This window comes from Octopus sinensis, linkage group LG5 (genome assembly GCF_006345805.1).
Source record: "Octopus sinensis linkage group LG5, ASM634580v1, whole genome shotgun sequence".
NCBI lineage: Eukaryota > Metazoa > Mollusca > Cephalopoda > Octopoda > Octopodidae > Octopus > Octopus sinensis.
The window spans coordinates 19317350-19336220 of record NC_043001.1 but is presented as its reverse complement, the minus strand read 5'-3'; the positions used below and the strand labels follow the sequence as shown (position 1 = coordinate 19336220).

The 18871-nt window shown below is 38.3% G+C and overlaps 1 protein-coding gene across 4 annotated transcripts in view; it reads right to left on the bottom strand.

The window, feature by feature from the left end:
- Positions 1-1671: 1671 nt before the first annotated feature.
- Positions 1672-18871, bottom strand: part of LOC115212399 — a 41847-nt gene continuing 24647 nt past the window's right edge. Inside the window, exons 1-4 of one of the 4 annotated variants that reach the window (XM_036503193.1) lie at positions 18278-18626; positions 12718-12992; positions 7633-7729; positions 1672-2378 (exon numbers count right to left, since the gene is read on the bottom strand). In XM_036503193.1, coding sequence (XP_036359086.1) covers positions 2067-2378; positions 7633-7729; positions 12718-12893 — 585 coding nt within the window. In that variant the 5' untranslated portion in view covers positions 12894-12992; positions 18278-18626 and the 3' untranslated portion in view covers positions 1672-2066. Of the gene's footprint in view, positions 2379-7632; positions 7730-12717; positions 12996-18277; positions 18627-18871 lie in introns of those variants that run through there. The other 3 variants (XM_029781291.2, XM_029781289.2, XM_029781290.2) reach the window with 3 other exon arrangements.

The following is an 18871-nucleotide window of genomic DNA, read 5'->3' as shown; positions in this document are numbered from 1 at the left end:
AATCAAACAAGGAAAGACTTAATCAATACATAAAAAATTTTAATATAAAGTAAATAAATCGCCACTACAATTGTTTCATGTCTGCAAATGACATTCGTCAGGTGGATTTCCGATCTTCTATTCAGTTTTAATTTATGATATATATACATGCATATATACATACATACATGTGTATTTATGCATCCACACATATTTTATATATATATATATATATATATATATATATATATATATATATATATGTGTGTGGTGTGTGTGTGTGTTGTATTCTGTTAGGAATGTAATAGAGTAAGTATATAGCTCGTCCACCTTCAGATTTACCCTGTTCTATCCACCAGTAGTATTATATGTACTTACAGGTTTGCGTTTGGGCATCTGTCATGTGTGAATAGATAACTGAAAAAACTGGAACCAACAAGAAGGAGTATGGTTGGACATGTGTCTTTTAATTGCTAGAATTATTTCCATGCAACGTAGTTCTCAAGGCATACAGGTACTTGATTATCTAATCATTTCCCTACATTTTGAACTTACGGAAGCAATATTTACATATCCTTTTCTACTCTAGGCACAAGGCCCGAAATTTTTGGTGTGGGAACCAATCAATTATGCAACTGGTACTTAATTTATCATCCCTGAAAGGATGAAAGACAAAGTCGACCTTGGTAGAACTTGAAATGTAAGGACAGTCAAAAAGCTGCTAAGCATTTTGCCTGGCATGCAAACATTTCTGCCAGCTTGCTGCCTTTACATTTACATATCGCCTGAGGAAACACAACTAAGTCTCATAATGCAGGGAAGCAGTTACACAATCAAGTTTATGCATGCTTTGAGGACTACGTTGTGTGGAAACAATTGTAGTGATTAAAAAATAAACGTTCAACCGTACTCCTCCTTGTTGACTCCAATTTTTTCAATTATGTATATATATATATATATATGTGTGTGTATGTGTGTATATATATGTACACACATTTATGCATGCATACATACATTACTTTATCAAACTGGTGTTTCAATGCTCATCCAGTTATATATATATATATGCCCAAGGACTTAGAAATTTCCAACTTGGTCCCAAGATGTGTATTTAGCCTTCAAGGATGGGCTGGAATCTAAGCTATTGCAAAGGTAACTAACCCAAAATCGGAGAACTCTAAAAGAGAAACCTCAGGTATGGTGTTCATTAAGTTTGTTGCTAACATTTGCACCCATTTTCTGTTAGAATTTCAAAAAAGTGTAACTGATCCTGCATAGGCCTTCACTACTGAAAATAGCTCGACTCTGGATTGTCTAACAGGTATGATATTATCAGATCTTCATATGTTGAAGCTTATTGGAGAATCCACTACACACACACATATACATTTATATATGATACTAGCAGTGTCGCCCAGCGTTGCTCGGGTTTGTAAGGGAATAACTATAAAGCACTTTTAGAGAGTTATAGCCAAAAAATAGCAAAAAAATGCATTAAAATGGAAAAAAAATGATGGTAAATTTTTTAAAAATCGTTGACTCATCGTAGACATTTTTAGAGTGTTACTTCCCTTATATAATAGCGAAAAAATGCATTAAAATGGAAAAAAATGATGGTAAATTTTTTTTTAAATCGTAGACTCATCGTAGACGCGCACTAATACCCAGAAGGGCTCGATATGAATCACGACTATAAGATACCCAGTTTTGGTTAAACTGCACCGCAAAACGTGGGAGTAGTTAGGAATCTAAATCGTAGGAGACAGACACACAACTTCTCTTTTATATATAAAGATATATATTTACACATATTTTCATGATCAAAATGGAGAAAAAGCATTCAGTTTATGTAGTAAAGTTATTAGTCTTTCAAAGTTGATGATAACATTACAATCACCTGAATGGACACAATCATATCTATTTACAACCATATATATCAATTACATTCATATACACACATACCCACACACGTGTGTGTGTGTGTGTTTGTGTATGTACAAAGGAATGTGGATATGTATCTATAAGCTTGCATCTGAAACTTTGGATTTTCTCCAATAAAGTCTGTGATTGGACATGGTTTATCAATATCAAACCATGGCATTGTTTTGATTTTTAGGTGAGTCCTCATCAAAGTGTTCGTTGGCACCGGCACCTTTCAAAGATACATCATCCAACATAATGTCATGCATTAATTCTAGTTTCAAATCTTTAGTCGAAGGGAACAATGTTGAGTCTTTCTCCAGTACTATATAAAAATCATCAATGTCTGCTTGGAAATCAGAGAAATAATCTTCAGAATTATCACCAACGAAGGCCAAATTGGTATTGTAATGTTTTTGGTTATCGTTTATGATGGAAATCGATTTGCTGCTATTGACTGGAGTTTTCATTGAAATTTTCTGAAAAATATTAAAAATCAAGATTATCATGTAATTCAACAGTCAAAATAAACACTTTGAAGATTTTGTCCAGTTTAATACAATCATCATCATTATCATCATCATCATCGTTTAACATCCACTTTCCATGCTAGCATAGGTTGGATGGTTTGACTGGGGCAGAGAAGCTCATTGTATGCATTCCCAGATTACACATGCAAATTCACCGATAAAATATGTATTTAAAAATTAATAAATAAATAAATTCATGGATGGATGTTGTATTCACAGCGATAATGCTCTTCTCAGTACATGAGCCGTTCCAGTTAATACGATTTTTTGCACTTCCTGTAGGGATGGTAAGCCTGGAATAATTTTCAAATAGGTTTCAATACCTTTTTTTATCATTCCTAGAGATCTTATTATTATTATTATTATTATTATTATTATTATTATTATAACATAATTGTCTATTCCTTTGTCATTCTAATTTCTTATTACCACCCTGTACTCAACTGATGTTTCACCAACACTACACCTGATTTTCTCCCCTCCATACACACGCAAGCATGTATCTGGCTCATACACTGTTCACTTTCCAGACATTTGTACATTACTGCATATGCTTTATATGCACTTTTGACAAGTTGTGGTGCACCTGAGCACTGTATACAATAATTTCATTATCATTATTATTATTATTAATACTTCACTTTTTAGACATGCCACTAAATCTGACCACAAGCAAACAACAGCCTCTAGAATGCCAGATGAAGAAACTATATACATACGCAAACATTCTAACCACTCTCCAGCCACTATTAAGAACCTATTTAGATCAGGGAAGCAGAACTGACAGCTCATCATATGCTGGATATTTTTGACTTTGTCACCCTCCATTATCATAACAGTTACAAGAAGTGATTTTAGTGAGTAAGCAACATAAAAGGAACATTACCCACATAACAACTGGACCAGGAAGAGAAATATGTTTAGGTTCAACTACATAGCAAGTTCAATCCATCCTCTATAAATGATGATGATGATGATGATATATATATATATATATATATAATCAAAATAAGCAACAAGGATATCCAAGGTAGAGTAGTACAATTGTTTCAGGCTACTTCACCCCATTTGATTTATGTAGCTAATACCATACAAAATTCTGGTGCCTTTAAGTACCATATTCATCTGAATCTAAATTTTGCTGAACTTATATATATATATATATATATATATATATAAAATGAAATAAAAGAATATATACATACATTTGTGCATGTATATATTCTTTTATTTATTTTAGTTTTTCAGTCATTTGACTGTGGCCACGCTGGAGCACCACCTTTAGACGAACAAATCGACCCCAGGACTCAATCTTTGTAAGCCTAGTACTTATTGTAATGGTTTCTTTTGCCGAACCACTAAGTTACAGGACATAAACACACCAACATCAGTTGTCAAGCAATGGTGAGGGGACAAACACAGACACACACACACACGATGGGCTTCTTTCAGTTTCTGCCTACCAAATCCACTCACAAGGCCTTGGTTGGCCCGAGGTTATATAAGAAGACACTTGCCCAAGGTACCACTCAGTGGGACTGAACCCAGAACCATGTGGCTGGTTAGCAAGCTACTTACCACACACCCACTCCTGTGCCTGTGTGTATATGTATGTATATATATATATATATATATATATATATATATATATATATATATATATATATATATATATATATATATATATATATATATATATATATATATATATATATATATATATATATATATATATATATATATATATATATATATATATATATATGAAGCTGGCTATATGCAATATAAAACCACAAAAGAAAGTTCAGTTGTCACTAATTGCTACCCTGTACTATCAGTCACAATTAGGGACAATTATACATATACCCATGCCAGTATGGAAGGCAGATTATAAACAATGATGATGATGATGATGATATATATGTATACATATGTGTATGTGTGTGTGTATATATCTATCTATCTATCTATCTATCTATCTATCTATCTATCTATCTATATAATATATATATATATATATAATATATAAAAAATATATATAAAAATACAAAATGGGACAAGAATGCAACAAAACATTCAAATAGACAACACAAAAAAACGACGGGTCATTCGAAGCCCCTAATCTTCAGTCAAGAACCGGATCATCCTCGCAATTTCGGCTGATTATATATATATAGGTGCAGGAGTAGCTGTGTGGTAAGTAGCCTGCAGAAACGTTGGCAGCTAGCAGAAACATTAGCGTGCTGGGCGAAATGCTTAGCAGTATTTCATCTGCCGCTATGTTCTGAGTTCAAATTCCGCCAAGGTCGACTTTGCTTTTCATCCTTTCGAGGTCGATTAAATAAGTACCAGTTTCACACTGGGGTCGACATAATCGACTTAATCCGCTTGTCTATCCATGTTTGTCCCCTCTGTGTGTAGTCCCCTCTGTCTGTAGTCAATAAAGAAATAAGTAGCTTGCTTACCAACCACATGGTTCCGGGTTCAGTCCCACTGTGTGGCACCTTGGGCAAGTGGCTTCTACTATAGTCTCAGGCCGACCAAAGCCTTGTGAGTGGATTTGGTAGACGGAAGTTGAAAGAAGCCCATCGTATATATGTATATATGTTTGTGTGTCTATATTTGTCCCTCCAACATCGCTTGACAACCGATACTGGTGTGTTTAGGTCCTCTTAACTTAGCGGTTTGGCAAAAAGAGTCTGATAGAATAAGTACTAGGCTTACAATGACTAAGCCCTGGGGTCGATTTGCTCGACTAAAGGCGGTACTCCAGCATGGCCGCAGTCAAATGACTGAAACACGTAAAAGAGAGTAAAGAGTATATAGCAGTATACATACACTTTTGGACTTATATACTCTCTCTTACTTGTTTCAATCATTTGACTGCGGCCATACTGGAGCACCACCTTTAGTCGAGCAAATCGACCCCAGGACTTATTCTTTGTAAGCCAGGTACTTATTCTATCGGTCTCTTTTGCTGAACTGCTAAGTTACGGAGATGTAAACACACTACCATTGGTTGTCAAGCGATGTTGGGGGAGGTGTCAAACACAGACACACAAACACACACACACACACACATATACATATACATATATACGATGGGCTTCTTTCAGTTGCTACCAAATCCACTTACAAGGCTTTGGTCGGCCTGAGGTTTAGTAGAAGCCACTTGCCCAAGGTGCCAAACAGTGGGACTGAACCCAGAACCATGTGGTTGGTAAGCAAGCTACTTATTTCTTTATTGACTACACACAGAGGGGACTACACACAGAGGGGACAAACATGGATAGACAAACGGATTAAGTCGATTATGTCGACCCCAGTGCGAAACTGGTACTTATTTAATCGACCTCGAAAGGATGAAAAGCAAAGTCGACCTCGGTGGAATTTGAACTACAGTAGAAGACACTTGCACAAGGTGCCACACAGTGGGACTGAACCCAGAACCATGTGGTTGGTAAGCAAGCTACTTACCACACAGTCACTCCAGTATATATAAAAAAGAAAAAGAAAACGAAAATGGAACAAGAACGTAACAGATGACAATAAAACGTCCAGACAGACGATACAAAGAAGGACAGGAAAAAACAAGGACGGGTCATCCAGAGCTTTCTGAGTGGCTGTGTGGTAAGTAGCTTGCTAACCAACCACATGGTTCCGGGTTCAGTCCCACTGCGTGGCATCTTGGCCAAGTGTCTTCTGCTATAGCCCCGGGCCGACCAATGCCTTGTGAGTGGATTTGGTAAACGGAAACTGAAAGAAGCCTGTCGTATATATATATATATATATATATATATATATATATATATATATATCTATGTGTGTGTGTTTGTGTGTCTGTGTTCGTCCCCCTAGCATTGCTTCACAACCGATGCTGGTGTGTTTACGTCCCTGTCACTTAGCGGTTCAGCAAAAGAGACCGATAGAATAAGCACTGGGCTTACAAAGAATAAGTCCCGGGGTCGATTTGATCGACTAAAGGCGGTGCTCCAGCATGGCCACAGTCAAATGACTGAAACAAGTAAAAGAGTAAAAGAGTAAAAAGAGTTGTCGAGTACCAGATTATCTTAACGGTCCATTATTTACATTATTTACATTTGATGGATAATTGTCCTCATCTTATTTGTTGTTAACACAACGTTTCGGTTGATATACCCTCCAGCCTTCATCAGGTGCCTGGGGAAATTTTGAACCTAGGTTCTCATTCCTAAGGAATTTTTTGATATTATTATTGAGTGAGAGAGCAGTGCATGCCATCAAAGTGACACTGGGGTAAAATATACGAAGCCCAATATACCCATCATGACTACCCGTCTGATAAGGGTACACCAGGCACATGCATCACAACCATATGTGCGCGACATGGTGATCTCATATCAAGATAAACAGCCCATGACCTTGCAGGTCCTGTCAGAAAAGAGTAAAAGAGAGGACAGAAAGCAGGGGCAGACTGACAGTATTAAGGCCCATCTAGCATAACTGTTCACTAGGCCCCTTAGCATGATATGAAAGAGAGCTAGCATGTAGAGTGCAAGCCCCTCAGAGCTCCAGGTCCTCGGGTAGTGCTCGTTTGACTGACAGCTCAGTCCATCCCTGACAGCCATCCCTGACAGAGAGTGACAAGAAGAAATGGAAGCCATCAATGGAAGAAAAAGAAAACATTCAGGGTACACTGGATAAATCACCAAATGACAGTGTGTGTGTGTGTGGATGGAAGCACTCCGTCGGTTACGACGACGAGGGTTCCGGTTGATCCAATCAACGGAACAGCCTGCTCGTGAAATTAACGTGTAAGTGGCTGAGCACTCCACAGACACGTGTACCCTTAACGTAGTTCTCGGGGATATTCAGTGTGACACAGAGAGTGACAAGGCCGGCCCTTTGAAAATACAGGTACAACAGAAACAGGAAGTAAGAGTGAGAGAAAGTTGTGGTGAAAGAGTACAGCAGGGATCACCACCACCCCCTGCCGGAGCCTCGCGGAGCTTTTAGGTGTTTTCGCTCAATAAACACTCACAACGCCCGGTCTGGAAATCGAAACCGCGATCCTACGACTGCGAGTCCGCTGCCCTAACCACTGGGCCATTGCGCCTCCACAGTGTGTGTGTATGGGGCAGGGCATGCATGCATGCTTGTGTGTGTGTGTGTGTGAAAGAAAAGATAATTTGGAAAAAAGAAAGATAAAATAGTAATTATTTACTTTTCTATCCACAATTTCTGAATAGAGTTCACAGTCAGGAATTTCTATGGATACTTTCCTTATAGGTCTGGCTTTGCAGGTTGTGGGAAAAGGAAATCTGTGGAACACAAATAAGATACAATTACAGGCTATGACAAACATACTTGAAAAATCAAATAAAATGGTAAAATGAAAAATATTAAATACTTTAAGTTTTTTAAGTTTGAAAGCAAAACTTATAAGAAAACGGGGCTGAAAAAATCCCTTGTTTTCCATATCTAGGTCATTATACTTTCACTCACATGTGGTTTCCCTGGTGGTCACAACTATTACAAGGGAGATGATCATTAAGGTGGCGAGCTGGCAGAAACGCTAGCATACCAGGTGAAATGCTTAGCGGTATTTTGTCTGCATTTACATTCTGAGTTCAAACGCCGCCTAGGTCGACTTTGCCTTTCATCCTTTCGGGGTCGATTAAATAAGTACCAGTTACGCACTGGGGTCAATATAATCGACTTAATCCGTTTGTCTGTCCTTGTTTGTCCCCTCTGTGTTTAGCCCCTTGTGGGCAGTAAAGAAATAAGGGAGATAATTATTTTGTCATATGTTGTAGGATCAGAAATTTGAAATTGAAATTAAGGAATTATGAAGGAAAAGATGACTACAATTCACATGTTTAATGAACGCTCTTTTGTTTACTTATTAAAAAGTTCTTAAAATTTCTTGTCATTGGTTGGTCCAATCACCAACAAAAGTTATTGGTTTTTTCTTTAATGACATGAATGACATGGAAGATATTAATTATCTTTTAACTTTTACTTATTTCAATCATTGAACTGCAGCCATGCTGGGGCACCACTTTCAAGGGCTTAGTGGAACAAAATACCCCAAATACTTATCCTTAAGCCTGGTGCTTTTCCTGTTGGTCTGTTTCTGCCAAACTGCTAAGTTAGGTGGATGTAAGCAAACCAACACCAATCATCATGCTGAGTGCTTAGTTGGGGGGGGGGGAACACAAGCACAAAGATACACTCACATCCATCCATCCATCCATCCACACACACATACATACATGGCTGCGAAGTAAGAAGTTTGGTTCATTCCCAGGTTCATTCCCACTGCATGGCACCTTGGGCAAGTGCCTTTTACTATAACCTTGGGGCAACCAAAGCCTTGTGAGTAGATTTGGTACATGGAAACTGAAAGAAGCCCATTGTCTATCTATCTATCTATCTATCTATCTATCTATCTATCTATCTATCTATCTATCTATCTATCTATCTATCTATCTATATATATATCTCGCCTGTTTCAAACGACTTTCGGCCCGGGACCTATGGACAACTTCCAGAGATCCCTGGCCTGGCGGTGCTACCGAGAAGCACTACCCGTTCGGGATAAGCTCTATAGGCATGGCTCGAGAAACACCAGGCCGACCTGCCCGAGATGCGGGCAGAGCGACGAAACCGCTCTGCACGCAATCGTGCAGTGTCCGGCAATTTCCCACCTGTGGGCTTATGTCGAACGACTGCTGTCACGTGTGGGATGTGTCGGTTTATCAGCCGAGTCTATCGTTAATATCGTCACGCCTCCTTCCTTCAAACGGGAAGGAAGCGCTATTTTTATCATACTTGTGGCTATGGCGAAAGAATGTATCTGGTGGACGCGTCTGAAAGGATTAGAGACAAACACTTTCCTCTCTGGTCAATCTCTCATCAACTTCTTCAAGTATCACTTGAAGAAAAAAGTGAGAGTAGAGAGGCAAGTTTTGTCTAGTGAATGTTTTAAAAAAAGATGGGTGAATGTAGCAAGGATGGCACGTATGAATGACGAAGCCACCTTGACTATGATTCTATGAACCGTAAAAATTAATACAGAGAGTTGCTTATTTGCAAAAAAAAAAAAAAAGAAATATAACATGTGACTTCATTGACCGAGGTTACCGTGGTCTTTTCCGTAGGGTTTTCTTTCCATGGGTAAACCTCACCTGTCCTCCCCTTTACACTTCATATTGACATTTCTGTGATAACGATCCCTATTGATCAATTTTTTTCCTCTCCCCCTTTTTTTTTTTAACCCCCCCCTTTTTTTGTCCTCTTTCTCTCCTTTTACGATCCCTTTTGATCGACCCCCCCCTTTTTTTTAAAAATTTTTATTTTTATTTTATTTATTTTTTTTTTACCTCCAAAAGAAAAGCTCTACCTTGTAATTTGTTCTATCTGTGTGCAGCCCTGTGTGGCTAATAAAGAAACATATATATATATATATATATGTGTGTGTGTGTGTGTGTTCATATCTGTGTTTGTCCTCCACCACTGCTTAACAACCAGTGTTAGTGTGTTTACGACCCGGTAACTTAGCGGTTCAACAAAAGCGAATGATTGAATAAGTACCAGGCTTTAAAAAATAAGTAATGAGGTTGATTAGTTCAACTAAAAACCCTTCAAGGTGGAGCTCCAGCATGGCCGCAATCTAATGACTGAAGCAAGTAAAAGAATAACAGAGAGAGAGAGAGACACACACACACACACACACACATACATACACACACATTTACTCATTTACTCGTTTACTTGTTTCAGTCATTTGACTGTGGCCATGCTGGAGCACCGCCTTTTAGTCAGACAAATTGTCTCCAGGACTTAATCTTTGTAAGCCTAGTACTTATTTCATCGGTCTCTTTTGCCAAACAGCTTAGTGACGGGGATGTAAACACACCGGCATTGGTTGTCAAGCAATGTTGGGGGTACAAACACAGACACGCAAACTTATACACACACACATATATATATATATATATATATATATATATACATATATACAACGGGCTTCTTTCAGTTTCCATCTACCAAATCCACTCACAAGGCTTTGGTCAGTTTGAGATTATAGTAGAAGACACTTGCCCAAGGTGCCACGCAGTGGGACTGAACCCGGAACCATGTTGTTTGTAAGCAAGCTACTTACCACACAGCCACTCCTATCTCTAAAGCATAAACACAGGTGAAATACCGTTAAGCATTTCACCCAGCGCACTAACGTTTCTACAAGCTTACCGCCTTATATACATACATATACATGCACACATATGACAGTCTTCCATACAGTTTTTGTCTACCAAATTCACTCTCTATACAGTAGTCAGCTCAGGGCTATAGGAGAAGACACCAAAGTGCTGTGCATTAGGACTGAACCTGAAACCAAGGTTGCAAGAGAAGCTTCTTTATTACACAGCCATGCCTATGCCTACAATAACATTTTATTAGTTAACCTTTTTTGTACCAACCAACCTGAAGCTACTTTTACTAAAGTAATTGTATTACTAAATTAATCATATTTAACCATTTCGTTACTATATTTCTGTTGAGATGTTCTGTGTTTCTTTTTTCAATTACTTTAAATATAACAAAGAATTTAGTGAAATAATTTAGTTATCATTCAGCTAGTGTAATAACATAAATTGTGACTAAGGTTTGGTGGAAGATTTTAATTCAAAACTTATGAAAACAAGACATTTGTACTACAGAGCTAGAGGTGGTTTCAACTGACTTGGTAACGAAAGGGTTAAATTTAATTTGTCAAAATATTTTTGTTGCTTTGAAACCGTGACCTGTTCACTGATAAAATTCCATGTCACATGGGATTTTGTCAGTGAACAGGTCACGGTTTCAAAGCGATGAAAATATTTTGACAAATTTAAATTTAAATGTTGAAGTGAATCTAACAGTTTTTCAAATGGCTTATAAACACCTTCCATGCTTCAATTGTTTTTGTTTCAGCACAGGATCTCAGATCAAGTCACTTGCTATGCAAGTACATCTCTGCAAATCACATTTAAATTGGATTTTGTCAGTGAACGGATCACGGTTTCAAAGCGATGAAAATATTTTGACAAATTAAATTTAAATGTTGAAGTGAATCTAACAGTTTTTCAAATGGCTTATAAACACCTTCCATGCTGCAATTGTTTTTGTTTCAGCACAGGATCTCAGATCAAGTCACTTGCTATGCAAGTACATCTCTGCAAATCACATTTAAATTGGATTTTGTCAGCGAACGGATCACGGTTTCAAAGCGATGAAAATATTTTGACAAATTAAAATTTAAATGTTGAAGTGAATCTAACAGTTTTTCAAATGGCTTATAAACACTTTCCATGCTGCAATTGTTTTTGTTTCAGCACACGATCTCAGGTCAGGTCACTTGCTATGCAAGTACATCTCTGCAAATCACATTTAAATTGGATTTTGTCAGCGAACGGATCACGGTTTCAAAGCGATGAAAATATTTTGACAAATTAAAATTTAAATGTTGAAGTGAATCTAACAGTTTTTCAAATGGCTTATAAACACTTTCCATGCTGCAATTGTTTTTGTTTCAGCACACGATCTCAGGTCAGGTCACTTGCTATGCAAGTACATCTCTGCAAATCACATTTAAATTGGATTTTGTCAGCGAACGGATCACGGTTTCAAAGCGATGAAAATATTTTGACAAATTAAAATTTAAATGTTGAAGTGAATCTAACAGTTTTTCAAATGGCTTATAAACACTTTCCATGCTGCAATTGTTTTTGTTTCAGCACACGATCTCAGGTCAGGTCACTTGCTATGCAAGTACATCTCTGCAAATCACATTTAAATTGGATTTTGTCAGCGAACGGATCACGGTTTCAAAGCGATGAAAATATTTTGACAAATTAAAATTTAAATGTTGAAGTGAATCTAACAGTTTTTCAAATGGCTTATAAACACTTTCCATGCTGCAATTGTTTTTGTTTCAGCACACGATCTCAGGTCAGGTCACTTGCTATGCAAGTACATCTCTGCAAATCACATTTAAATTGGATTTTGTCAGCGAACGGATCACGGTTTCAAAGCGATGAAAATATTTTGACAAATTAAAATTTAAATGTTGAAGTGAATCTAACAGTTTTTCAAATGGCTTATAAACACCTTCCATGCTGCAATTGTTTTTGTTTCAGCACACGATCTCAGGTCAGGTCACTTGCTATGCAAGTACATCTCTGCAAATCACATTTAAATTAAAATCAAAATCTTTTTGTATGAATAGGAGAAACAAAGAAAATAGCAAATTTTGATAGCTTACACTCTTCTGCCTGTTTTCCATCGCCAAAAAAAGTAAGCAGCAGCTAACAGTAGTAGGAAAACCACACATAGACTCAACACAAGGGGTACAACCAATGGCTTTGATTCCGTAGTTTTTGGGGTAGTAGTTAATTCCGGCGTAGATGTGTCCAAGCCAGGAGATGTAGATGTTGCCATTGTCACTACTCAACTGTATTTCAATAGTTTTTTCTCTTCATTTAGAGATGTGAATTGGTTACGTTTTAGTTCTTGGAGCAAAATAACCGCTGATGGTTTCTGCTGAAATGAAATGTAAAACTCGTTTTTAATATAATTCGTTTGACACAATGTTTAATTTGGTATTGTCTCCAATTACCTTCAGAGTCCACTCTGTGGGGGTGGTTGGTGTTAGGAAGGGCATTCAGCCATAACAAACAAAAACAAAAATTAAAAAAAAAACAGACACTGAAGCCTGGTGCAGTCTTCTGCCTGCCTAGCCAGCTCCTGTCAAATCATCAAACCCATGCCAGCACGGAAAGTTGGACATTAAATGAGGATTAAGATAATGATGATGATGATGATGATGATGATGATGACGGCGGCGATGATGATGACGATGATGACGACGACGATGATGATGATGAAGATGATGATGACGATGATGACGATGATGATGATGACGACAACGACGATGACGACGACGATGATGATGATGACGATGATGATGATGATGATGATAATGACGACGACGACGACGATGATGATGACGATGACGATGACGATGACGATGATGATGACGATGACGACGATGATGATGACGATGACGATGACGATGATGATGATGATGATGATGACGATGATGATGATGATGATGACGACGACGATGACGACGATGATGATGACAATGATGATGATGATGATGACGACGATGATGATGATGATCATGATGATATTTGTGAGCTAAACTAAAATTTGAACCTGACATCTCTAGTTAACTAACTGAGTCTAACCACTGAGAGTTACCAAATATTCTAACCACTGGCATGAAAGACTGAGCATAAGTGAAGTAAAAGTGTTTTGCAAATCCACTTACATCAATTACTCAACTCTAAACTTCTTGATGCTAAATTCTTAATGAGTCGAAGCATGTATGAAAAGTGTAATATTGTGTTTAAGTTAGATAAGCATTAGACTTAAGCATTTGTCTCCAATGGACATCACTTTAAAACACCTCATAGAAAACAAAAATATATATATAATAATAATTCCCCAAGCCACTACTCATTCACCTTGCCCCCACTGCATTCACCTTTGTTCCCTCGCTCTCACAAACCTACCCATCCAGCTAGCCTTGGTTCTCTGTCCCTATTCTCTCTCTTTACTCAATTTCACGCACCTTGAGGATAAGCCAAGAAGACACCTCATCTCCACCATCCATTCTCCCTTTTCATCTGGGGCAGCCATGTATCTTCCCTACAGTAAAACATCTGTTCCAGTTCTTCTATCATATTTTAGCTTCTCAGTGTCTGGCACGAAGCTGCCTCCCTTAATAATTCACTCCCACTCGGCTGAGGTGTCTTGCCATGAGAATGTTTTGGTGACCTCACTTGTGCCAGTACTATGAAAAAAAACATTCAGTTCTCTCTGTAGAGTGGTTGGCATTAGGAAGGGCAAAGTAGACATTAGAGGTCAATTTGTTGTTTGTTCCTTCACGAGCCATGCCTGGCTCATAAGGGCCAGTTTCCCGGTTCCCCACCTGGACGGGACGCTGGTCTGTCACAGGTGAGCTGCAAGCTGCAGGAGGAAAGAGTGAGAGAAAGTTATGGCGAAAGAGTCAGCAGAAGTTTGCCATTACCTTCTGCCGGAGCCGCGTGGAGCTTAGGTGCTTCGCTCATAAACACACACATCGCCTGGTCTGAGATTCGAACCTGCGATCCCTCGACCGCAAGTCTGCTGCTCTAACCACTAGGCCATGTGCCTCCACATTAGAGGTTAATGCAATCCTCTGGTCCTAGCATACCCTCCAACCCATGCCACTAATATTAAATGATGATGATGATGATGATGATGAAATTTCAACTAGAAGTGGGATCAAAACAATTTTGATACAATCTGAATACTAAATATAATGTTTAATTATAAATTTAATGAGGTTGTTATCAAAATAATGTAAATATTCTTCGAGATCAAGTATTAACATAACTGATGATGTTGTTTATTCAATGAAGTATTATTATAACTCCAAGAAAACAGGGGACAGAGGTTGAAGGGTTAGCTGGTTGGGTTGGTTTGCAAGTATATAAAATAGTGAGAGATGGTCAGATATAGGGACAGAAATGAATGCAGTGAATGGTGGCCAGAACAATTTAGTTTGATGTGTGTGACTACTGACCACAACACTAACCTATTTATTTACTACCCACAAGGGGTTAAACACAGAGGGACAAACAAGGACAGACAAACGGATTAAGTCGATTATATCGACCTCAGTACGTAACTGGTACTTAATTTATCGACCCCGAAAGGATGAAAGGCAAAGTCGACCTCAGCGGAATTTGAACTCAGAACGTAGCGGCAGACGAAATACGGCTACGCATTTCGCCCGGCGTGCTAACGTTTCTGCCAGGTTGCTGCCTAATCAACTATGTGTCACCACTTGACCCTAGTTATTGACTCAGCCTTTACAATATGGCTTCAGGTAAACTCTAGCACATATTCCTTAAGCCTCACACAAACCTTTATTGCTATCACTTGAAATTTATCTTCCTATTCTGATTTGTAATTGTATTTTCTATATGTTCTCTCACAAATATATTTGTTTCGCTGCCCATTTGTGAGTTTACATGTCCTGTTCATACATCTGGATAGTGTATGAGATTAACAGATGGTACTCATATATGTTTGATTAACTATGGAAGGGTTTTGTATTATTATGTTTGCCTTCCAATGTGCACAAAAGCTTGTAGAGAGGTCGTCTTGGAAATCTCCAGCATGCATGCGCAGGGTTGCAATCTTCCGGAAGGCCATCCGGAATTTCTCTCATGCGCATGCACAGAAAACTAGCAGCAGTGAAATTCTCCTGTATCTCTCTCTTTGACGCTAGCAGCTGAACAAGACAGACATGTGTCCAGCAGCTCTCTCAAGCTGCTACCTCGTGGCGCCTCTCCGCTATGCTTGAACGGGCAATATTGACTCACTCCACTTGACTACTGCTGATAAGCTCCTAGGCTGCTGATTCGCCCAGAAGAAAGAAATGTTTATATTGCGAATCAAGGAATAAATATTTATACTCTTTTACTCTTTTATTTGTTTCAGTCATTTGACTGCGGCCATGCTGGAGCACCGCCTTTAATCGAACACATCGACCCCGGGACTTATTCTTTTGTAAGCCCAGTACTTATTCTATCGGTCTCTTGTGCCGATCCGCTAAGTAACGGGGACATAAACACACTAGCATCGGTTGTCAAACAATGCTAGGGGGACAAACACAGACACACAAATACGCACGCATATATATATATACGACAGGCTTCTTTCAGTTTCCGTCTACCAAATCCACTCACAAGGCATTGGTCGGCCCGGGGCTATAGTAGAAGACACTTGCCCAAGATGCCACGCAGTGGGACTGAACCCGGAACCATGTGGTTGGTAAACAAGCTACTTACCACACAGCCACTCCTGACTGTTGAAGTTAAAGGAAAATCTTGACTCTTTCTACAATTAATATTTGATGTAAAGGATGCGAGCAGCACCCATCCAGTGCGGGAATCTCTCATTCTGTTACAAGCTCTTCGTGTTACAGACAATGCTCTAGGAATCCTTCCAGCCTCATAGATAAAATGCCACCGGAGTTTACTTTCGTAAAAGTATACTTCCCACTTCCTAATACAATTTCTCTGTTGCAGCTCATGGATTAGCAAGCGATGACAAATTTTGTGAGAAATTCTATAGAGAGCATCTACTTAAGACCTGTTTTGAAGTGACTAGTAAGAATTTGGCATTAAAAGTGTTGGAGTAGTCACTTGACCATTGGACGTTATCAAAGAAGCTTGAGAGGCGGTTGGATGGAACCTACACTCGCCTCCTTATGAGAGCTCAAAATCTCTTGTGGAAGCGTCATCCAACCAGAGTACAAATATATGGGAAATTACCACCTGTATCATCTCTTGTGAAAAGTAGAAGAGTCCAGTTTGCTGGACATTGTTGTAGAGCTGAAAACGAGGTAATTTCTACTCTTCTCCTCTGGAAGCCATCTGCTTGCGATACCAGAGGGCGCACACTCTCCTACCCTGATGTAATCTCCAGGAATACAGGCATCCAGCAACAGGACCTCCGTCATGCTATGATGGACCATGAAGTCTGGCGTAACATAGTAAATTCCATTGTCTCGACCACGGTCGAACAATGATGATGATGATGATGATGGTTTATATAGAAAACATAGAGTAAGAGGGAGAGAGAAGGAGAGAATCGCAATTTTGGCTAGGAAAAAAAAAGTCACAATTAATTTATGGTGACTAGTAATAAAGTCACAGGGAAAAATCACAATTAATTTATGGGATCCAGACAACCCAACCCCAGGACAAAACCCCACCGGACAAAACCCTTGTGACTTCCTTTTTTTTTTACCTGGATTTGTAGATATATCACCGTTAGCATTCCTCACTTGCTTTTTACCTGAAATATTTAGAGCTGAATTCTTTTAAAGAACTAAGAGTCAGTTGCGTGTACGTGACTGTGTGTGTGATTGTGTTTGTATTTGTCCCCCACCCACCGCTTAACAACAGGTGTTGTGTTATTTACGTCTCTGTAACTTAGCGGTTCAGCAAAGGAACACGATAGAATAAGTACTAGGCTTTTGAAAGTAAGTAGTGCAGTCGATTTATTCGACTAAGAACGCTTCAAGGTTGTGCCCCAGAATGGCCACAGTCCAACGACTAAAACAACAAAAAGATTAAAGATAAAAGATATATATCTATGTGCATGCGCATGCGTATTTTGTGGCTGTGTTTGTCCTCACCAATGCTTGACAACCAGTGTTGGTTTGTTTACTTCCCCAAGACCTATCGGTTCAGCGAAAGGATACTGAGAAAATAAATATCAGACCGATAAAGAATAAATAGTGGGATTGATTTGGGATCTTTACATCGTTCGTGCATTTGTACTGGTTTTAAGGTTTTAGGGTTAAGGTTTTAGGGTTAGGGTTAGGGCTCAGGTTTTAGGGTTAGGGTTGTTATAAATAAGAGTGACAAACGAAATATACACCGCTGGAAGTTCTTGTTGACAAACAACGGCAGTAATTTTATTCAGCTGAATACACGTCATTGATTGGTTGAAATTACTGAAATAGGACAACTTTAACGTGAAATAACTTCGTAAATATAAGCTTTTCTCAAAAACGCTACGAGTAAAAGATGTTTTATATGACACATTCTACCAGTGTCCGAAGTTTGAAAGTGTTTAATTACAAAAAATTATATTGTAAATCTGTAGGTCAAAAGGTAAAGATCCTTGATTTGTCCGACTAAACACGTAAAAGATAAACACGATATTTCGCAAATATATAGGAAACTATAGCTTACCTTGTTTTATTAATCACAGTTGTGTTTAACAAAATGGTAAATAACACGTTTTTCAAAACACTCATGCATTAGTGTGGTTTTTTATGAAACTAAAAGTTGTATTTTTCCAAAATCCCCGGCGCACTGTTTGAAAACCAGATGGGATGGTCACAGCTATACCGTTGATAATAAGTCTTTTCTATCAGGGCTAATCTTTGGATAAGCAATAACTGCAATGCCTCATTGCTGAAATCAATCGCTTCCATGTCATTGAAGTAGTTGTAACTTTTTTCCTTTTTGTTTGTGTAAAGTAAAGCCACAGTTTTAAAGCAAAACAAACATAACTTAAAGATTGAATAATAAGGATAAGAAAAGAAAAATGCCAGACATTTTAAGAAGAAACGACCGATGACATACCCTTTCGGTAAGACTTATAAACTGTTGAACAATTCAAACTACGTAATAACATAAATGTCAATTTATTTATTATCTGTGAATTTGTTTGTAGAGCAGAAGATATTTACAGCACCGCATATTCCTGTATTTTAATCAGTTGACCTTGACAGCATAGCGTCAAGTCTAAGGAGCAATAATTAACGATATTTTGTCATTCAG